Source organism: Salvelinus alpinus, chromosome 3 (assembly GCF_045679555.1).
Source record: "Salvelinus alpinus chromosome 3, SLU_Salpinus.1, whole genome shotgun sequence".
NCBI classification, from domain to species: Eukaryota; Metazoa; Chordata; class Actinopteri; order Salmoniformes; family Salmonidae; genus Salvelinus; species Salvelinus alpinus.
In genome coordinates, this window is record NC_092088.1 from 93,669,314 (window position 1) to 93,693,063 (window position 23,750).

A 23,750-nucleotide genomic window follows, 5' to 3' on the forward strand; every position below is an offset into this window, starting at 1 on the left:
CTTCCATCTTACCTTTTGAAACAGTGATCCCTACTGTCTTCCACCTTTTGAAACAGTGATCCCTACTGTCTTCCACCTTTTGAAACAGTGATCCCTACTGTCTTCCATCTTACCTTTTGAAACAGTGATCCCTACTGTCTTCCACCTTACCTTTTGAAACAGTGATCCCTACTGTCTTCCATCTTACCTTTTGAAACAGTGATCCCTACTGTCTTCCACCTTACCTTTTGAAACAGTGATCCCTACTGTCTTCCACCTTACCTTTTGAAACAGTGATCCCTACTGTCTTCCATCTTACCTTTTGAAACAGTGATCCCTACTGTCTTCCATCTTACCTTTTGAAACAGTGATCCCTACTGTCTTCCATCTTACCTTTTGAAACAGTGATCCCTACTGTCTTCCACCTTTTGAAACAGTGATCCCTACTGTCTTCCATCTTACCTTTTGAAACAGTGATCCCTACTGTCTTCCACCTTTTGAAACAGTGATCCCTACTGTCTTCCATCTTACCTTTTGAAACAGTGATCCCTACTGTCTTCCACCTTTTGAAACAGTGATCCCTGCTGTCTTCCACCTTTTGAAACAGTGATCCCTACTGTCTTCCACCTTTTGAAACAGTGATCCCTACTGTCTTCCATCTTACCTTTTGAAACAGTGATCCCTACTGTCTTCCACCTTTTGAAACAGTGATCCCTACTGTCTTCCACCTTTTGAAACAGTGATCCCTACTGTCTTCCATCTTACCTTTTGAAACAGTGATCCCAACTGTCTTCCATCTTTTGAAACAGTGATCCCTACTGTCTTCCACCTTTTGAAACAGTGATCCCTACTGTCTTCCACCTTTTGAAACAGTGATCCCTACTGTCTTCCATCTTTTGAAACAGTGATCCCTACTGTCTTCCATCTTTTGAAACAGTGATCCCTACTGTCTTCCACCTTTTGAAACAGTGATCCTTACTGTCTTCCATCTTACCTTTTGAAACAGTGATCCCTACTGTCTTCCATCTTACCTTTTGAAACAGTGATCCTTACTGTCTTCCATCTTTTGAAACAGTGATCCCTACTGTCTTCCATCTTACCTTTTTAAACAGTGATCCTTACTGTCTTCCATCTTACCTTTTGAAACAGTGATCCCTACTGTCTTCCATCTTTTGAAACAGTGATCCCTACTGTCTTCCATCTTACCTTTTGAAACAGTGATCCCTGCTGTCTTCCATCTTACCTTTTGAAACAGTGATCCCTACTGTCTTCCACCTTTTGAAACAGTGATCCCTACTGTCTTCCACCTTTTGAAACAGTGATCCCTACTGTCTTCCATCTTACCTTTTGAAACAGTGATCCCTACTGTCTTCCACCTTACCTTTTGAAACAGTGATCCCTACTGTCTTCCATCTTACCTTTTGAAACAGTGATCCCTACTGTCTTCCACCTTACCTTTTGAAACAGTGATCCCTACTGTCTTCCACCTTACCTTTTGAAACAGTGATCCCTACTGTCTTCCATCTTACCTTTTGAAACAGTGATCCCTACTGTCTTCCATCTTACCTTTTGAAACAGTGATCCCTACTGTCTTCCATCTTACCTTTTGAAACAGTGATCCCTACTGTCTTCCACCTTTTGAAACAGTGATCCCTACTGTCTTCCATCTTACCTTTTGAAACAGTGATCCCTACTGTCTTCCACCTTTTGAAACAGTGATCCCTACTGTCTTCCATCTTACCTTTTGAAACAGTGATCCCTACTGTCTTCCACCTTTTGAAACAGTGATCCCTGCTGTCTTCCACCTTTTGAAACAGTGATCCCTACTGTCTTCCACCTTTTGAAACAGTGATCCCTACTGTCTTCCATCTTACCTTTTGAAACAGTGATCCCTACTGTCTTCCACCTTTTGAAACAGTGATCCCTACTGTCTTCCATCTTTTGAAACAGTGATCCCTGCTGTCTTCCACCTTTTGAAACAGTGATCCCTACTGTCTTCCATCTTTTGAAACAGTGATCCCTACTGTCTTCCACCTTTTGAAACAGTGATCCCTACTGTCTTCCACCTTTTGAAACAGTGATCCCTACTGTCTTCCATCTTTTGAAACAGTGATCCCTACTGTCTTCCATCTTACCTTTTGAAACAGTGATCCCTACTGTCTTCCATCTTACCTTTTGAAACAGTGATCCCTGCTGTCTTCCATCTTTTGAAACAGTGATCCCTACTGTCTTCCATCTTACCTTTTGAAACAGTGATCCCTACTGTCTTCCACCTTTTGAAACAGTGATCCCTACTGTCTTCCACCTTTTGAAACAGTGATCCCTACTGTCTTCCATCTTTTGAAACAGTGATCCCTACTGTCTTCCACCTTTTGAAACAGTGATCCCTACTGTCTTCCACCTTTTGAAACAGTGATCCCTACTGTCTTCCACCTTTTGAAACAGTGATCCCTGCTGTCTTCCACCTTTTGAAACAGTGATCCCAACTGTCTTCCACCTTTTGAAACAGTGATCCCTACTGTCTTCCACCTTTTGAAACAGTGATCCCTACTGTCTTCCACCTTTTGAAACAGTGATCCCTACTGTCTTCCACTACTGTCTTCCATCTTTTGAAACAGTGATCCCTGCTGTCTTCCACCTTTTGAAACAGTGATCCCTGCTGTCTTCCACCTTTTGAAACAGTGATCCCTGCTGTCTTCCACCTTTTGAAACAGTGATCCCTACTGTCTTCCACCTTTTGAAACAGTGATCCCAACTGTCTTCCATCTTTTGAAACAGTGATCCCTACTGTCTTCCACCTTTTGAAACAGTGATCCCTACTGTCTTCCATCTTTTGAAACAGTGATCCCTACTGTCTTCCATCTTACCTTTTGAAACAGTGATCCTTACTGTCTTCCACCTTTTGAAACAGTGATCCCTACTGTCTTCCATCTTACCTTTTGAAACAGTGATCCTTACTGTCTTCCACCTTTTGAAACAGTGATCCCTACTGTCTTCCACCTTTTGAAACAGTGATCCCTACTGTCTTCCACCTTTTGAAACAGTGATCCCTACTGTCTTCCATCTTTTGAAACAGTGTTCCCTACTGTCTTCCATCTTTTGAAACAGTGATCCCTACTGTCTTCCATCTTACCTTTTGAAACAGTGATCCTTACTGTCTTCCATCTTACCTTTTGAAACAGTGATCCCTACTGTCTTCCATCTTTTGAAACAGTGATCCCTACTGTCTTCCATCTTACCTTTTGAAACAGTGATCCCTACTGTCTTCCATCTTTTGAAACAGTGATCCCTACTGTCTTCCATCTTTTGAAACAGTGATCCCTACTGTCTTCCACCTTTTGAAACAGTGATCCCTACTGTCTTCCACCTTTTGAAACAGTGATCCCTACTGTCTTCCACCTTTTGAAACAGTGATCCCTACTGTCTTCCACCTTTTGAAACAGTGATCCCTACTGTCTTCCACCTTTTGAAACAGTTATCCCTACTGTCTTCCATCTTTTGAAACAGTGATCCCTACTGTCTTCCACCTTTTGAAACAGTGATCCCTACTGTCTTCCACCTTTTGAAACAGTGATCCCTACTGTCTTCCACCTTTTGAAACAGTGATCCCTACTGTCTTCCACCTTTTGAAACAGTGATCCCTACTGTCTTCCACCTTTTGAAACAGTGATCCCTACTGTCTTCCACCTTTTGAAACAGTGATCCCTACTGTCTTCCATCTTTTGAAACAGTGATCCCTACTGTCTTCCATCTTTTGAAACAGTGATCCCTACTGTCTTCCATCTTTTGAAACAGTGATCCCTACTGTCTTCCATCTTACCTTTTGAAACAGTGATCCTTACTGTCTTCCATCTTACCTTTTGAAACAGTGATCCCTACTGTCTTCCATCTTTTGAAACAGTGATCCCTACTGTCTTCCATCTTTTGAAACAGTGATCCCTACTGTCTTCCATCTTTTGAAACAGTGATCCCTACTGTCTTCCACCTTTTGAAACAGTGATCCCTACTGTCTTCCATCTTTTGAAACAGTGATCCCTACTGTCTTCCACCTTTTGAAACAGTGATCCCTACTGTCTTCCACCTTTTGAAACAGTGATCCCTACTGTCTTCCACCTTTTGAAACAGTGATCCCCACTGTCTTCCACCTTTTGAAACAGTGATCCCTACTGTCTTCCACCTTTTGAAACAGTGATCCCTACTGTCTTCCATCTTTTGAAACAGTGATCCCTACTGTCTTCCACCTTTTGAAACAGTGATCCCTACTGTCTTCCACCTTTTGAAACAGTGATCCCTACTGTCTTCCACCTTTTGAAACAGTGATCCCTACTGTCTTCCACCTTTTGAAACAGTGATCCCTACTGTCTTCCACCTTTTGAAACAGTGATCCCTACTGTCTTCCACCTTTTGAAACAGTGATCCCTACTGTCTTCCACCTTTTGAAACCGTGATCCCTACAGTTGAAATACTGTTGATCCAAATAACAATAGACCAAATAATAAAATACACAAACTTGTAACATTTAAGTCGTTTTTAAATGTTTATTTTTGCTTGACTTTATAAAAGCATATCATTCATTTGATAGATATAGGACAAATGAAAACCTGTGGCTGGTCTTGCTGTTTCTTATGAGACACACCAGTTTAAGGTGAAAATTGGTCCGTGTCTAGAATGGTACCCTATTCCCTATATAGTGCACTCCTTTTAACCAGAGCTGGTAGTGCACTATATAAGGGATATGATGGCATTTGGAATGCACCCTCAACCTGATTATTGTGGTTCTTGTGAGGAAGAGGTTTGTTAGGTGCAGTAAGATGCCAGTCATACCCTGGTGGTTCCTAAACAGACCAACGTTCACATTTCTGCTAACGACCTTTTAAACCAATTGCTTAGACAAAGGTTTTATACCAAACCTGCAATGTCTCTCAGGCTACTTGGTTTGACGTAACTAAAGACAATGGGACAGTGGTAATAATAATTATCTTTATTTTATATAGTATTTTTTTTAATTACAAGTAGAATGTGTCACTTTAAAAACCAAATAAACAGTAGTATTGAACAAAACAAATGTTGTGAGGTGAATTAGTGTTCTTTCCCTCGGCCTTTCACCTTCTGGTGTGGTCCTGAGAGAAACAGCAGGACTTCTACATGCCTTCAGCCCTACGGTGGCTCGTACAGACCAAAACTAAAATACCACTTTTATTGAAATGTTTACATACTAAAAATCTGCATGAAATGTAGTTCAATCCGATTGAAAAGGTTGAAAAAAATATATATATAATTTTCTAGGCTCAATTCATGTTTTTTTATTGTTTCTGTTGCTCTGAAATATACACCAAATGTTTTTAATGTTCAGCGTTGCTATGACCACTGTCACCTACCGCTGTTTCTCTCCTTGTGCGTTACAGTACTATGCTCTGCAGATTCTGGAAACGGTTATCAAAACAAGATGGAAGATTCTACCCAGAAACCAGTGTGAAGGTAAGCGTCGCTGCCCCTGCACAAATCACATCTCTTTTAGAAAGACCTTTTTATATCAGCAGTGGTCACTCAGGGCTTTACAGTTACCCAGCCGAAGAGCAAGCAATGCAGAATCAATTAATTTAACCTTTATTTAAATAGGCAAGTCAGTTCAGAACAAATTCTTATTTACAATGACGGCCTACACCGGACAAACCCGGACGACGCTGGGCCAATTGTGCGCCGCCCTATGAGACTTCCAATCACGGCTGGTTGTGATACAGCCTGGATTCGAACCAGGGTGTCTGTAGTGACGCCTCTAGCACTGAGATGCGGTGCCTTAGACCGCTGTGCCAGTCGGGAGCCCAGTGGCACAGTGTCTAGAGAAACACTCCCTAGAAGGAAGAAACCTAGAGAGGAACCAGGCTCTGAAGGGTGACCAGTCCTCTCCTGGCTGTACTGGGTAGAGAGGAACCAGGCTCTGAGGGGTGGCCAGTCCTCTCCTGACTGTACTGGTTAGAGAGGAACCAGGCTCTGAGGGGTGGCCAGTTCTCTCCTGGCTGTACTGGGTAGAGAGGAACCAGTCTCTGAGGGGTGACCAGTCCTCTCCTGGCTGTACTGAGTAGAGAGGAACCAGGCTCTGAGGGGTGGCCAGTCCTCTCCTGGCTGTACTGAGTAGAGAGGAACCAGTCTCTGAGGGGTGGCCAGTCCTCTCCTGGCTGTACTGAGTAGAGAGGAACCAGTCTCTGAGGGGTGACCAGTCCTCTCCTGGCTGTACTGAGTAGAGAGGAACCAGGCTCTGAGGGGTGGCCAGTCCTCTCCTGACTGTACTGAGTAGAGAGGAACCAGTCTCTGAGGGGTGACCAGTCCTCTCCTGGCTGTACTGAGTAGAGAGGAACCAGTCTCTGAGGGGTGACCAGTCCTCTCCTGGCTGTACTGGGTAGAGAGGAACCAGGCTCTGAGGGGTGACCAGTCCTCTCCTGACTGTACTGGGTAGAGAGGAAGCAGGCTCTGAGGGGTGGCCAGTTCTCTCCTGGCTGTACTGGGTAGAGAGGAACCAGGCTCTGAGGGGTGACCAGTCCTCTCCTGACTGTACTGGGTAGAGAGGAAGCAGGCTCTGAGGGGTGACCAGTCCTCTCCTGACTGTACTGGTTAGAGAGGAACCAGGCTCTGAGGGGTGGCCAGTCCTCTCCTGGCTGTACTGGGTAGAGAGGAACCAGTCTCTGGGGGGTGGCCAGTCCTCTCCTGGCTGTACCAGGTGGGCATTAAGGCCAGATTGTTGTAAATCAATCACCTTTCGCCCCTCTCAGCCTCGCTCGCCAACCAAACCATTCCCTCACCTCGTGTCTGAGGACAGGGTGGAACAGGTCATCAGACTTTAGAATGCGTGTTGACACGACTGTAGGTGAGTTTGAACACTGTATCTGTGTCTTAGTTTCGTTGTCTGTCTCTTAAGACACGTGTTCTTGCTCATTAAGAGGTGGAGAAGAACCCATGGAGAGAATCAGCTGTCTTTTGGAATATTGCTCCTGACAACTCGAGACGTCTTAATTGTGGAGGCAGCGACACCCTCTCTCTCTCGCTCCCCCTTAACCCGGCCGACGTGCGGTTGCCAAGTTGGGCCGTGTTCCCCTCTAAGCACGCCGGGTTCATTTTCTGCTCGGCTGAGTCCTGTTCACTTCTGCAGAAAGACTGTGTTCTGTCTCTTGGCAGTTCTTTACACAAGGGAAAAGCTAGGCGGCTGCTGTTAGTTGAGGGATTGCAAAGGGACTTGTGCTGTAACTTTAGCGAAGCCAGCGACCACTGGTGTGAGTTTTTCCGTCCCAGCATGTTGTTACCGTGAAATGTTGACTAACAAGCCCTTAACTAACAACGCAGCTCAAGAAGAGTTAAGAAAATATTTACCAAATACACTAAAGTACAAAATAATAAAAGTAACACAAAAAGATAACAATAACAAGGCTATATACAGGGTGTTACGGTACAGAGTCAATGTGGAGGCTATATACAGGGGGTACCGGTACAGAGTCAATGTGGAGGCTATATACAGGGGGTACCGGTACTGAGTCAATGTGGAGGCTATATACAGGGGGTACCGGTACTGAGTCAATGTGGAGGCTATATACAGGGGGTACCGGTACTGAGTCAATGTGGAGGCTATATACAGGAAGTACGGTACAGAGTCAATGTGGAGGCTATATACAGGGGGTACCGGTACTGAGTCAATGTGGAGGCTATATACAGGGGGTACCGGTACTGAGTCAATGTGGAGGCTATATACAGGGGGTACCGGTACTGAGTCAATGTGGAGGCTATATACAGGGGGTACCGGTACCGAGTCAATGTGGAGGCTATATACAGGGGGTACCGGTACCGAGTCAATGTGGAGGCTATATACAGGGGGTACCGGTACTGAGTCAATGTGGAGGCTATATACAGGGGGTACCGGTACTGAGTCAATGTGGAGGCTATATACAGGGGGTACCGGTACAGAGTCAATGTGGAGGCTGTATACAGGGGGAACCGGTACAGAGTCAATGTGGAGGCTATATACAGGGGGAACCGGTACAGAGTCAATGTGGAGGCTATATACAGGGGGAACCGGTACAGAGTCAATGTGGAGGCTATATACAGGGGTACCGGTACAGAGTCAATGTGGAGGCTATATACAGGGGGAACCGGTACAGAGTCAATGTGGAGGCTATATACAGGGGGAACCGGTACAGAGTCAATGTGGAGGCTATATACAGGGGTACCGGTACAGAGTCAATGTGGAGGCTATATACAGGGGGTACCGGTACTGAGTCAATGTGGAGGCTATATACAGGGGGTACTGGTACAGAGTCAATGTGGAGGCTATATACAGGGGGAACCGGTACAGAGTCAATGTGGAGGCTATATACAGGGGGTACCGGTACTGAGTCAATGTGGAGGCTATATACAGGAGGTACGGTACAGAGTCAATGTGGAGGCTATATACAGGGGGTACCGGTACTGAGTCAATGTGGAGGCTATATACAGGGGGTACCGGTACTGAGTCAATGTGGAGGCTATATACAGGGGGTACCGGTACTGAGTCAATGTGGAGGCTATATACAGGGGGTACCGGTACAGAGTCAATGTGGAGGCTATATACAGGGGGTACCGGTACAGAGTCAATGTGGAGGCTATATACAGGGGGTACCGGTACTGAGTCAATGTGGAGGCTATATACAGGGGGTACCGGTACTGAGTCAATGTGGAGGCTATATACAGGAAGTACGGTACAGAGTCAATGTGGAGGCTATATACAGGGGGTACCGGTACTGAGTCAATGTGGAGGCTATATACAGGGGGTACCGGTACTGAGTCAATGTGGAGGCTATATACAGGGGGTACCGGTACTGAGTCAATGTGGAGGCTATATACAGGGGGTACCGGTACCGAGTCAATGTGGAGGCTATATACAGGGGGTACCGGTACCCCCTGTATGTACCGAGTCAATGTGGAGGCTATATACAGGGGGTACCGGTACCGAGTCAATGTGGAGGCTATATACAGGGGGTACCGGTACTGAGTCAATGTGGAGGCTATATACAGGGGGTACCGGTACTGAGTCAATGTGGAGGCTATATACAGGGGGTACCGGTACAGAGTCAATGTGGAGGCTGTATACAGGGGGAACCGGTACAGAGTCAATGTGGAGGCTATATACAGGGGGAACCGGTACAGAGTCAATGTGGAGGCTATATACAGGGGGAACCGGTACAGAGTCAATGTGGAGGCTATATACAGGGGTACCGGTACAGAGTCAATGTGGAGGCTATATACAGGGGGAACCGGTACAGAGTCAATGTGGAGGCTATATACAGGGGGAACCGGTACAGAGTCAATGTGGAGGCTATATACAGGGGTACCGGTACAGAGTCAATGTGGAGGCTATATACAGGGGGTACCGGTACTGAGTCAATGTGGAGGCTATATACAGGGGGTACTGGTACAGAGTCAATGTGGAGGCTATATACAGGGGGAACCGGTACAGAGTCAATGTGGAGGCTATATACAGGGGGTACCGGTACTGAGTCAATGTGGAGGCTATATACAGGAGGTACGGTACAGAGTCAATGTGGAGGCTATATACAGGGGGTACCGGTACTGAGTCAATGTGGAGGCTATATACAGGGGGTACCGGTACTGAGTCAATGTGGAGGCTATATACAGGGGGTACCGGTACTGAGTCAATGTGGAGGCTATATACAGGGGGTACCGGTACAGAGTCAATGTGGAGGCTGTATACAGGGGGAACCGGTACAGAGTCAATGTGGAGGCTATATACAGGGGGAACCGGTACAGAGTCAATGTGGAGGCTATATACAGGGGGAACCGGTACAGAGTCAATGTGGAGGCTATATACAGGGGTACCGGTACAGAGTCAATGTGGAGGCTATATACAGGGGGAACCGGTACAGAGTCAATGTGGAGGCTATATACAGGGGGAACTGGTACAGAGTCAATGTGGAGGCTATATACAGGGGTACCGGTACAGAGTCAATGTGGAGGCTATATACAGGGGGTACCGGTACAGAGTCAATGTGGAGGCTATATACAGGGGGTACTGGTACAGAGTCAATGTGGAGGCTATATACAGGGGGAACCGGTACAGAGTCAATGTGGAGGCTATATACAGGGGGTACCGGTACTGAGTCAATGTGGAGGCTATATACAGGAGGTACGGTACAGAGTCAATGTGGAGGCTATATACAGGGGGTACCGGTACTGAGTCAATGTGGAGGCTATATACAGGGGGTACCGGTACTGAGTCAATGTGGAGGCTATATACAGGGGGTACCGGTACAGAGTCAATGTGGAGGCTGTATACAGGGGGAACCGGTACAGAGTCAATGTGGAGGCTATATACAGGGGGAACCGGTACAGAGTCAATGTGGAGGCTATATACAGGGGGTACCAGTACAGAGTCAGTGTGGAGGCTATATACAGGGGGTACCGGTACAGAGTCATTGTGGAGGCTATATACAAGGTGTTACGGTACAGAGTCAATGTGGAGGCTATATACAGGGGGTACCGGTACAGAGTCAATGTGGAGGCTATATACAAGGTGTTACGGTACAGAGTCAATGTGGAGGCTATATACAGGGGGTACCGGTACAGAGTCAATGTGGAGGCTATATACAGGGGGTACCGGTACAGAGTCAATGTGGAGGCTATATACAGGGGGTACCAGTACAGAGTCAATGTGGAGGCTATATACAGGGTGTTACGGTACAGAGTCAATGTGGAGGCTATATACAGGGGGTACCGGTACAGAGTCAATGTGGAGGCTATATACAGGGTGTACCGGTACAGAGTCAATGTGGAGGCTATATACAAGGTGTTACGGTACAGAGTCAATGTGGAGGCTATATACAGGGGGTACCGGTACAGAGTAAATGTGGAGGCTATATACAGGGGGTACCGGTACAGAGTCAATGTGGAGGCTATATACAGGGGGTACCGGTACAGAGTAAATGTGGAGGCTATATACAAGGTGTTACGGTACAGAGTCAATGTGGAGGCTATATACAGGGGGTCCCGGTACAGAGTCAATGTGGAGGCTATATACAGGGGGTACCGGTACAGAGTCAATGTGGAGGCTATATACAGGGGGTACCGATACAGAGTCAATGTGGAGGCTATATACAGGGGGTACCGGTACTGAGTCAATGTGGAGGCTATATACAGGGGGTACCGGTACAGAGTCAATGTGGAGGCTATATACAGGGGGTACCGGTACTGAGTCAATGTGGAGGCTATATACAGGGGGTACCGGTATATTGAAACGTGTAATATGACTGTTATAAAATGTTGAATGATAGTTGCACTGCTGATTATACTATTTTTATAATTAAATGAACACTTTGCTTGTGACTGACAAGTAACAGAATAAAGAATGTCAATGTGGAACTACATTGTGGCTTTGTCGTCGTCATTCTTTGCAGTGGTAGATCTTGGTTTGCATTTGGACTTGGGATGTGATCTTAGGCTTGAAAAGGTTGGTGACCACTGCACTATAATTACCCTACTCGCTATAATTACCCTACTCGCTATAATTACCCTAGACACTATAATTACCCTAGACATTACAATTGTTTGATGCCCCACAAGGTGAGATCTTGCATTGTACCCCAGACCGAGGGTGATTGACCGTCATCTTGAACTTCTTCCATTTTCTAATAATTGCGCCAACAGTTGTTGCCTTCTCACCAAGCTGCTTGCCTATTGTCCTATAGCCCATCCCAGCCTTGTGCAGGTCTACAATTTTATCCCTGATGTCCTTACACAGCTCTCTGGTCTTGGCCATTGTGGAGAGGTTGGAGTCTGTTTGATTGAGTGTGTGGACAGGTGTCTTTTATACAGGTAACGAGTTCAAACAGGTGCAGTTAATACAGGTAATGAGTGGAGAACAGGAGTGCTTCTTATAGAAAAACTAACAGGTCTGTGAGAGCTGGAATTCTTACTGGTTGGTAGGTGATCAAATACTTATGTCATGCAATAAAATGCAAATGAATTACTTAAAAATCATACAATGTGATTTTCTGGATTTTCCGTCTCTCACAGTTGAAGTGTACCTATGATAAAAATTACAGACCTCTACATGCTTTGTAAGTAGGAAAACCTGCAAAATCGGCAGTGTATCAAATACTTGTTCTCCCCACTGTACGTGGCCTAGCCCAAACCATGAAAAACAGCCTCAGACCATTATTCTTCCTCCGCCAAACTTAACAGTGGGCACTAGGTAGCGTTCTCCTGGCATCCGCCGAACCCAGAGTCGTCTGATGGTGAAGCATTTCCAGAGAACGCGTTTCCACTGCTCCAGAGTCCAATAGCAGTGAGCTTTACACCACGCCAGCCGCCGCTTGGCATTGAGCATGGTGATCTTAGGCTTGTGTGCAGCTACTTGGCCATGGACACCCATTTCATGAAGCTCCCGACGAAAAATTTGTGCAGACATTGCTTCCAGAGGCAGTTTGGAACTCTGTAGTGAGTGTTGCAACTGATGACAGACGATTTTTTACACGCTTCAGCACTCGGCGGTCCCGTTCTGTGAGCTTGTGTGGCCTACCACCTTGCGGCTGAGCCGTTGTTGCTCCTAGACGTTTCCACTTCACAGTAACAGCACTTACAGTTGACCGGGGCAGCTCTAGCAGGGCAGAAATTTGACGAACTGACTTGTTGTAAAGGTGGCATCCTATGACAGTGCCACGTTGAAAGTCACTGAGCTGTTCAGTACAGGCCATTCTACTGCTAATGTTTGTCTATGGAGATTGCCCGGCTGTGTGCTCTATTTCATACACCTGTCAGCAGCGGGTGTGGCTGAAATAGCCCAATCCATTAATTTGAAGGGGTGTCCTCATACTGTGGTGTATATAGTGTATTTCCATGTTAACATGTTATGGGATGGATTTTCACCATTGTTTTTTTATGGTAGGCCACTCTGGTAAGCCTACATTATGATCAAATAGCCACAGTAGCCTACTTAGCCACTGTTCTAACTGTAACTTAAAGCGGGTACAGACTCAAGTGTTCACAGTAAATGCGCGCCAGAAGTTGCACAGAATTATCACAACGTTCAAGTGTGAGCTCAGCTGATTAGCACAGTGGCTACATTTAGTTGAGGGAACATTGGATAGAAGGGGAGGGGAAAAGGGGGCTTGTGTTTGGGCATTGATAAACACACCAGTCTGCATTAATTATAGGTAGTAAAATAAAGACGCTCTCTTCTCTGATCTGATCCCGTTGTTTCTGCTGGTCTCTGATCTGATCCTGTTGTCTCTGATCTGATCCTGTTGTCTCTGATCTGATCCTGTTGTCTCTGATCTGATCCTGTTGTCTCTGATCTGATCCCGTTGTTTCTGCTGGTCTCTGATCTGATCCTGTTGTCTCTGATCTGATCCTGTTGTTTCTGCTGGTCTCTGATCTGATCCTGTTGTCTCTGATCTGATCCTGTTGTCTCTGATCTGATCCTGTTGTCTCTGATCTGATCCTGTTGTCTCTGATCTGATCCTGTTGTTTCTGCTGGTCTCTGATCTGATCCTGTTGTCTCTGCTGGTCTCTGATCTGATCCTGTTGTCTCTGATCTGATCCTGTTGTCTCTGATCTGATCCTGTTGTTTCTGCTGGTCTCTGATCTGATCCTGTTGTCTCTGATCTGATCCTGTTGTCTCTGATCTGATCCTGTTGTTTCTGCTGGTCTCTGATCTGGTCCTGTTGTCTCTGCTGGTCTCTGATCTGATCCTGTTGTTTCTGCTTGTCTCTGCAGGTATTAAAAAGTATGTTGTTGGACTTATTATCAAGACGTCGTCGGACGCTACAATGGTGGAGGTGAGGGCTGAAACACGTGTTAATATGAGTGTAAACTCCCCTGTCAGATGGAGCTGGTAGTTGTTACCGTGGTGATGATAACAGCGCTCTCATCAATCTTTTTCAGAAAGAGAAAGTGTACATTGGAAAGCTGAACATGATCCTTGTTCAGGTAAGAGAGTGTGTGTGTGTGTGTGTGTGTGCGCACCTACTAACATTGCTGTTCTCCTGTCTGTGAATGAACTAGGATACTCTCTTTGTAACTAGAGTGTGTGTTTATTCATATGTGTGTACCAGGTGTATCATGTGTGTGTACAGCTGACTGTAGCTGCATGAGTGTGTGTGTGTGTTATTGAGTGTGAGTCAGTGTGTCTGCATCAGCTGATGTTGTTTTGTCCTGAAGAGACCAACCAGGTCAGGGTGTCTCAGCATCTACTGTCTGTTCTGACGTGTGTGTGTGTGTGTGGGTGTGTGTGGGTGTGTGGGTGTGTGGGTGTGTGTGTGTGTGTGTGTGTGTGTGTGTGTGTGTGTGTGTGTGTGTGTGTGTGTGTGTGTGTGTGTGTGTGTGTGTGTGTGTGTGGGGGTGTGGGTGTGTGTGGGTGTGTGTGTGTGTGTGTGTGTGTGTAAGGGTGGTAGTTTGGTGAATCACACACTTAAGGAATGAGTATCCTTCTCTGAGAGCAGCATTAGCTCCCAGAACTAACGATGGCTATAGGCTTTAGCACAGCAAGCTAACGTACAGATCCTTCAGCAAGGGTTTTGTGTTTGTCTTTATTATGGATCCTCTTCCTGGGGTCCAGCTAAATTAAGGCAGTTTATACAATTTAAAAAAACATTACATTCACAGAGTTCACTGTGTCCTCAGGCCCCTACTCCACCAATACCACATATTCGTGTGTGTGTGTGTGTGTGTGTGTGTGTGTGTGTGTGTGTGTGTGTGTGTGTGTGTGTGTGTGTGTGTGTGTGTGTGTGTGTGTGTGTGTGTGTGTGTGTGTGTGTGTGTGTGTGTGTATTCAGACCCCTTGACTTATTCCACATGTTGTTGTTGTTACAGCCTGAATTCAAAATTGATTATTTTTTAATTTTTTTAAATCTCACTCATCTACACACAATACCCCATAATGACAAAGTAAAAATGTGTTTTTTCAACATTTGTCCACATTTCTTACATTTGTATAATATGTTTATTATTTTCCAATAATAATACAAAGAAGACAGAGATACAAACATTGACATTCATTGTATTGTTGAATGGGATGGCACATTTTACGGGAGGAAACTAAACTCACATATAGAAAACATCAAATAAATCCTATTAGCAGGTACATGTTATAAGAAGACAGCGTACAGTCATTACAAGCAGTGTAGTGAAACCCCAATATAAATATTGAGTGGAGTACAACACAGAGTAGCAGCAGATTATCAACCCAGTTAAGAAGGGGGAATAAACCATTTATCCTGTATCAGCGGACATATTTAGTAAAACATTGGACTTCTATTGGAAGTATTGTGTTGAATCTTGTGCACGTTTATTGAAAATGAAATACAGAAATATCTCATTTACATAAGTATTCAACCCTCTGAGCCAATACATATTAGAATCACCTTTGGCAGCTGTGAGTCTTTCTGGGTAAGTCTCTAAGAGCTTTGTACACCTGGATTGTACAATATTTGCCATTATTTTATTTTTTTATTCTTCAAGCTCTGTCAAGTTGGTTGTTGAACATAGCTAGACATCCATTTTCAAGTCTTGTCATAGATTTTCAAGCAGATTTAAGTCAAAACTGTAACTTGGCCGTTCAGGAACATTCAGGGTCTTCTTGGTAAGCAACTCCAATGTAGATTTGGCCTTGTGTTGTAGGTTATTGTCCTGCTGGAAGGTGAATTCATCTCCCAGTGTCTGTTGGAAAGCAGACTGAACCTGAAACTTCCTTGCCTATGACAAGCATACCCATAACATGATGCAGCCACCACTAAGCTTGAAAATATGGAGAGTGGTACTCAGTAATGTGTTGTATTGGATTTGCCCCAAACATAATGCTTGGAATTCAGTACAAAAAGTGAATTGCTTTGCCATATTTTTTTGCAGTATTACTTTAGTTCCTTGTTGCAAACAGGATGCATGTTCTGGAATATTTTTTATTCTGTACAGGCTTCCTTCTTTTCACTTTGTCATTTAGGTTAGTCTTGTGGAGTAACTGCAATGTTGTTGATCCATCCTCAGTTATCTCCTATTACAGCCATTAAAACTCTGTAACTGTTTTAAAGTCACCATTGGCCCCATAGTGAAATCCCTTAGCGATTTCCTTCCTCTCCGGCAACTGAGTTAGGAAGGATACCTGTATCTTTGTAGTGACTGGGCGTAATGATACACCATCCAAAGTGTAATTAATAACTTCACCATGCTTAAAGGAATATTCAATGTCTGCTTTTTTTTTTTTTTTACCCATCTACCAATAGGTACCCTTCTTTGTGAGGCAATGGAAAACCTCCCTGGTCTTTGTGGTTGAATCTGTGTTTGTAATTCACAGCTCGAGGGACCTTATAGATAATTGTATGTGTGGGGTACAGAGATGAGGTAGTTATTACAAGATCATGTTAAACACTATTATTGCACCCAGAGTGAATCCAACTTACTATGTGACTGGTTAAGCACATTGTTACTCCTGAACTATAGACTTGTGTGTGTGTGTGTGTGTGTGTGTGTGTGTGTGTGTGTGTGTGTGTGTGTGTGTGTGTGTGTGTGTGTGTGTGTGTGTGTGTGTGTGTGTGTGTGTGTGTGTGTGTGTGTGTGTGTGTGTGTGTGTGTGTGTACCTACAGTATGTCTGTATTGTGTGTGTGTGTGTTCGCGTGTATCCGCGAATGGGTGTGCGTGTGTTTGCATGTATGAATGATTGTTTATATTAATGTGTGTGTATACCTCTCCTCCTTTCCCTCCAGATCCTGAAGCAGGAGTGGCCCAAGCACTGGCCCACGTTCATCAGTGACATCGTGGGAGCCAGCCGCACCAGCGAGAGCCTCTGTCAGAACAACATGATCATCCTCAAGCTGCTCAGTGAGGAGGTGTTTGACTTCTCTAGTGGACAGATGACCCAGGTCAAGGCCAAGCACCTCAAAGACAGGTAATACAGAATATACTGTATATCTTAACATAGTAGATCTTTTATATCTGTAATATTTATATATATACACCATTTAGCAGACGCATTGATCCAAAGCCACTTAGTCATGTGTGGATACATTTTCCTTATATGCGGAAAGCATGTTAAAGCTGTTAGCACCCTGCTCTACCAAAAGCTGTTAGCGCCCTGCTCTACCAAAAGCTGTTAGCACCCTGCTCTACCAAAAGCTGTTAGCACCCTGCTCTACCAAAAGCTGTTAGCACCCTGCTCTACCAAAAGCTGTTAGCACCCTGCTCTACCAACAGCTGTTAGCACCCTGCTCTACCAACAGCTGTTAGCACCCTGCTCTAACAACAGCTGTTAGCACCAGGCTCTACCAAAAGCTGTTAGCACCAGGCTCTACCAAAAGCTGTTAGCACCCTGCTCTAACAACAGCTGTTAGCACCTTGCTCTACCAAAAGCTGTTAGCGCCCTGCTCTACCAAAAGCTGTTAGCACCAGGCTCTACCAAAAGCTGTTAGCACCCTGCTCTAACAACAGCTGTTAGCACCAGGCTCTACCAAAAGCTAGCACCCTGCTCTACCAACAGCTGTTAGCGCCCTGCTCTACCAACAGCTGTTAGCGCCCTGCTCTACCAACAGCTGTTAGCACCCTGCTCTACCAACAGCTGTTAGCACCCTGCTCTTCCAATTTGTAAGTCGCTCTGGATAAGAGCGTCTGCTAAATGACTTAAATGTAAATGTAAATGTACCAACAGCTGTTAGCACCCTGCTCTACCAAAAGCTGTTAGCACCCGGCTCTACCAACAACTGTTAGCACACTGCTCTACCAACAGCTGTTAGCACCCTGCTCTACCAAAAGCTGTTAGCACCCTGCTCTACCAACAGCTGTTAGCACCCGGCTCTACCAAAAGCTGTTAGCACCAGGCTCTACCAACAGCTGTTAGCGCCCTGCTCTACCAACAGCTGTTAGCACCCTGCTCTACCAACAGCTGTTAGCACCCTGCTCTACCAAAAGCTGTTAGGACCCTGCTCTACCAAAAGCTGTTAGCACCCTGCTCTACCAACAGCTGTTAGCACCCTGCTCTACCAAAAGCTGTTAGGACCCTGCTCTACCAAAAGCTGTTAGCACCCTGCTCTACCAACAGCTGTTAGCACCCTGCTCTACCAACAGCTGTTAGGACCCTGCTCTACCAAAAGCTGTTAGCACCCTGCTCTACCAAAAGCTGTTAGCACCCTGCTCTACCAAAAGCTGTTAGCACCCTGCTCTACCAACAGCTGTTAGCACCCTGCTCTACCAACAGCTGTTAGCACCCTGCTCTACCAACAGCTGTTAGCACCCTGCTCTACCAACAGCTGTTAGCACCCTGCTCTACCAAAAGCTGTTAGCACCCTGCTCTACCAACAGCTGTTAGCACCCTGCTCTACCAAAAGCTGTTAGGACCCTGCTCTACCAAAAGCTGTTAGCACCCTGCTCTACCAACAGCTGTTAGCACCCTGCTCTACCAACAGCTGTTAGGACCCTGCTCTACCAAAAGCTGTTAGCACCCTGCTCTACCAAAAGCTGTTAGCACCCTGCTCTACCAAAAGCTGTTAGCACCCTGCTCTACCAACAGCTGTTAGCACCCTGCTCTACCAACAGCTGTTAGCACCCTGCTCTACCAACAGCTGTTAGCACCCTGCTCTACCAACAGCTGTTAGCACCCTGCTCTACCAAAAGCTGTTAGCACCCTGCTCTACCAACAGCTGTTAGCGCCAGGCTCTACCAACAGCTGAGAAAAGACTAGAACTTTAAACGTTGTGGTCTTCTGATATGTGCAGTGTGACTGCTTCCTGGTAGCGTTTTCATATCAATGTGCATCCTGAGATCTGATCAGCAGTGCAGCGTGACTGCAGTAAAGACCCCCTGGAACGCGCCCCTGGTCTGCAGTAAAGACCCCCTGGAACGCGCCCCTGGTCTGCAGTAAAGACCCCCTGGAACGCGCCCCTGGTCTGCACCTCAGACAGTGATGTCCTACATATCTCAGAGACTGATAAACTCTCACCACAATCAATAGTCCAGAATGTCTGCACCACAGAACTGGCATGAGTTCTCTTAGTCTGGTATGAGCTATGCTGTCCTCCTATGACCCTGGAAGTCAGATGAAAATGGAAATAAAATCCTGACTCTGTCGTAACACTTACTATGTCTCTCTTTCAGCATGTGCAACGAATTCTCCCAGATATTCCAGCTCTGCCAGTTTGTCATGGTACGTGAAGCCTCTTCCTTTACCTCAGAGCAGTTTAGAATATTTTATAAACTGGGTGGTTCGAGCCTTTGAATTATTTTTGTCTGAAAGCCGTGGTATATCAGACCGTATACCACAGGTATGACAACACATTTATTTTTACTGTTCTTATTACGTTGGTAACCAGTTTATAATAGTAATAAGGCACCTCTGGGGTTTGTGGTATATGGCCAATATATCACGGTTAAGGGCTGTATCCAGGCACTCCACGTTGTGTCGTGCTTAAGAACAGCCCTTAGCCGTGGTATATCGGCCATATACCACACCCCCCTCGTGCCTTATTGCTTAAATAATATATGCCATTTAGCAGACGCTTTTAACCAAAGAGACTGCATACATATTATATATGGGTGGTCCCAGGAATCGAACCCACTACCCTGGTGTTACAAGCTCTGTGCTCTACTAACTGAGATACAGAGGACATAAACACCAAACCCACTACCCTGGTGTTACAAGCTCTGTGCTCTACCAACTGAGATACAGAGGACATAAACACCAAACCCACTACCCTGGTGTTACAAGCTCTGTGCTCTACTAACTGAGATACAGAGGACATAAACACCAAACCCACTACCCTGGTGTTACAAGCTCTGTGCTCTACCAACTGAGATACAGAGGACATAAACACCAAACCCACTACCCTGGTGTTACAAGCTCTGTGCTCTACCAACTGAGATACAGAGGACATAAACACCAAACCCACTACCCTGGTGTTACAAGCTCTGTGCTCTACCAACTGAGATACAGAGGACATAAACACCTATGCTACTTTTCCTCATCTCCCCTCCACTGTTCTTATTTGGTTGTCAACGTTCCCCCCCCCCCTGTATGTTCTGTTCTCCAGGAGAATTCCCAGAATGCACCACTGGTCCACGCCACTCTAGAAACGCTGCTGAGGTTTCTCAACTGGATTCCTCTGGGGTACATTTTTGAGACCAAACTCATCAGCACACTCGTCTACAAGGTAGATACCTCTTATATCTGTCTCTCTCTCTCTGTCTCTCTCTGTCTCGCTCTGTGTCTCTCTGTCTGTCTCTCTCTGTCTCACTCTGTCTCTCTCTCTCTCTCTGTCTGTCTCTCTCTGTCTCACTCTGTCTCTCTCTCTCTCTCTGTCTCTCTCGCTCTGTCTCGCTCTGTCTCGCTCTGTCTCACTCTGTCTCTCTGTCTCGCTCTCTCTCTCTCTCTGTCTCACTCTGTCTCTCTCTGTCTCTCTCGGTCTCACTCTGTCTCTCTGTCTGTCTCGCTCTCTCTCGCTCTCTCTCTCTCTCTCTCTCTCTCTCTCTCTCTCTCTCTCTCTCTCTCTCTCTCTCTCTCTCTCTCTCTCTCTGTCTCTCTCTCTCTCTCTCTGTCTCTCTCTCTCTCTCTGTCTCTCTGTCTCTCTCGCTCTGTCTCTCTCTGTCTCGCTCTCTCTCGCTCTCTCTCTCTCTCTCTCTCTCTCTCTCTCTCTCTCTCTCTCTCTCTCTCTCTCTCTCTCTCTCTCTCTCTCTCTGTGTGTTCACATCTGTGTCTAGTTTACTGCCCTGGTCTAAATCAACCCATTTCCTAGGCCCTTGTGTAGCTAGATAGTGATGTGTGAAAGGATTGGATAGTTTCCATCTGGCCTCACAGAGGACAAGGTTATTGCCGTATTGCAAATACCAATTATTTTTAGAGTGTAGGGCAGTGTTTTCCAAACCCGGTCCTGGGGACCCGAAGGGGTGAACATTTGGCCCTAACACTACACAGCTGACTCAAATAATCAACTAATCATCAAGCTTTAATGATTAGAATCAGCTGTGTAGTGCTAGTGGCTTAAACCAAAACCTGCACCTCTTGAGGTGGTCGAGGGCTTGTTATGGACCTCTCTCGCCAACACGTGGGTCGTATTCTTCAGGTCAAGCACACCGATCGTAGCAAAACATGTTGCAACGGAACACAGTGTTTCAGTCTGTTTTCTTCTGTTTGGTGCCTAATGAATACAACCCTGGAACACAGCGTTTCAGTCTGTTTTCTTCTGTTTGGCGCCTAATGAATACAACCCTGGAACACAGCGTTTCAGTCTGTTTTCTTCTGTTTGGCGCCTAATGAATACAACCCTGGAACACAGGGTTTTCAGTCTGTTTTCTTCTGTTTGGCGCCTAATGAATACAACCCTGGAACACAGCGTTTTCAGTCTGTTTTCTTCTGTTTGGTGCCTAATGAATACAACCCTGGAACACAGCGTTTCAGTCTGTTTTCTTCTGTTAGGCGCCTAATGAATACAACCCTGGAACACAGCGTTTCAGTCTGTTTTCTTCTGTTTGGTGCCTAATGAATACAACCCTGGAACACAGCGTTTCAGTCTGTTTTCTTCTGTTTGGTGCCTAATGAATACAACCCTGGAACACAGCGTTTCAGTCTGTTTTCTTCTGTTAGGCGCCTAATGAATACAACCCTGGAACACAGCGTTTCAGTCTGTTTTCTTCTGTTTGGTGCCTAATGAATACAACCCTGGAACACAGCGTTTCAGTCTGTTTTCTTCTGTTTGGCCCCTAATGAATACAACCCTGGAACACAGCGTTTCAGTCTGTTTTCTTCTGTTTGGTGCCTAATGAATACAACCCTGGAACACAGCGTTTCAGTCTGTTTTCTTCTGTTTGGCCCCTAATGAATACAACCCTGGAACACAGCGTTTCAGTCTGTTTTCTTCTGTTTGGCGCCTAATGAATACAACCCTGGAACACAGCGTTTCAGTCTGTTTTCTTCTGTTTGGTGCCTAATGAATACAACCCTGGAACACAGCGTTTCAGTCTGTTTTCTTCTGTTTGGCGCCTAATGAATACAACCCTGGAACACAGCGTTTCAGTCTGTTTTCTTCTGTTTGGTGCCTAATGAATACAACCCTGGAACACAGCGTTTCAGTCTGTTTTCTTCTGTTTGGTGCCTAATGAATACAACCCTGGAACACAGCGTTTCAGTCTGTTTTCTTCTGTTTGGTGCCTAATGAATACAACCCTGGAACACAGCGTTTCAGTCTGTTTTCTTCTGTTAGGCGCCTAATGAATACAACCCTGGAACACAGTGTTTCAGTCTGTTTTCTTCTGTTTGGTGCCTAATGAATACAACCCTGGAACACAGCGTTTCAGTCTGTTTTCTTCTGTTTGGTGCCTAATGAATACAACCCTGGAACACAGCGTTTCAGTCTGTTTTCTTCTGTTAGGCGCCTAATGAATACAACCCTGGAACACAGCGTTTCAGTCTGTTTTCTTCTGTTTGGTGCCTAATGAATACAACCCTGGAACACAGCGTTTCAGTCTGTTTTCTTCTGTTTGGCCCCTAATGAATACAACCCTGGAACACAGCGTTTCAGTCTGTTTTCTTCTGTTTGGTGCCTAATGAATACAACCCTGGAACACAGCGTTTCAGTCTGTTTTCTTCTGTTTGGCCCCTAATGAATACAACCCTGGAACACAGCGTTTCAGTCTGTTTTCTTCTGTTTGGCCCCTAATGAATACAACCCTGGAACACAGCGTTTCAGTCTGTTTTCTTCTGTTTGGTGCCTAATGAATACAACCCTGGAACACAGCGTTTCAGTCTGTTTTCTTCTGTTTGGCGCCTAATGAATACAACCCTGGAACACAGCGTTTCAGTCTGTTTTCTTCTGTTTGGTGCCTAATGAATACAACCCTGGAACACAGCGTTTCAGTCTGTTTTCTTCTGTTTGGTGCCTAATGAATACAACCCTGGAACACAGCGTTTCAGTCTGTTTTCTTCTGTTTGGTGCCTAATGAATACAACCCTGGAACACAGCGTTTCAGTCTGTTTTCTTCTGTTTGGTGCCTAATGAATACAACCCTGGAACACAGCGTTTCAGTCTGTTTTCTTCTGTTTGGTGCCTAATGAATACAACCCTGGAACACAGCGTTTCAGTCTGTTTTCTTCTGTTTGGCGCCTAATGAATACAACCCTGGACAGTTAATGGAGAAGATGAGGGATTCCTCTTTTATAAATACATTTCTGGGAGCATTCAGCCAGGAGAGAACTGGCCACCCCTCAGAGCCTGGTTCCTCTCTACTCAGTACAGCCAGGAGAGGACTGGCCACCCCTCATAGCCTGGTTCCTCCCTACCCAGTACAGTCAGGAGAGGACTGGCCACCCCTCAGAGCCTGGTTCCTCCCTACCCAGTACAGTCAGGAGAGGACTGGCCACCCCTCAGAGCCTGGTTCCTCTCTACCCAGTACAGCCAGGAGAGGACTGGTCACCCCTCATAGCCTGGTTCCTCTCTACCCAGTACAGCCAGGAGAGTACTGGCCACCCCTCAGAGCCTGGTTCCTCTGGTCTACCCAGTACAGCCAGGAGAGGACTGGCCACCCCTCAGAGCCTGGTTCCTCTCTACCCTGTACAGTCAGGAGGACTGGCCACCCCTCAGAGCCTGGTTCCTCTGGTCTACCCAGTACAGCCAGGAGAGGACTGGCCACCCCTCAGAGCCTGGTTCCTCTCTACTCAGTACAGTCAGGAGAGGACTGGCCACCCCTCAGAGCCTGGTTCCTCTCTACCCAGTACAGCCAGGAGAGGACTGGTCACCCCTCAGAGCCTGGTTCCTCTCTACTC

General features: G+C 45.9%; 1 protein-coding gene across 2 annotated transcripts in view; it reads left to right on the forward strand.

Moving 5' to 3' along the window:
* xpo1b (exportin 1 (CRM1 homolog, yeast) b) overlaps positions 1 to 23,750 on the forward strand; it is a 77,754-nt gene that overhangs the window by 17,663 nt on the left and 36,341 nt on the right. For both annotated transcript variants that reach the window (XM_071394525.1, XM_071394524.1), the window contains exons 4-9: positions 5,385 to 5,457; positions 13,732 to 13,793; positions 13,900 to 13,944; positions 16,714 to 16,895; positions 19,094 to 19,142; positions 20,026 to 20,145. In XM_071394525.1, coding sequence (XP_071250626.1) covers positions 5,385 to 5,457; positions 13,732 to 13,793; positions 13,900 to 13,944; positions 16,714 to 16,895; positions 19,094 to 19,142; positions 20,026 to 20,145 — 531 coding nt within the window. The remainder of the gene's footprint in view (positions 1 to 5,384; positions 5,458 to 13,731; positions 13,794 to 13,899; positions 13,945 to 16,713; positions 16,896 to 19,093; positions 19,143 to 20,025; positions 20,146 to 23,750) is intronic.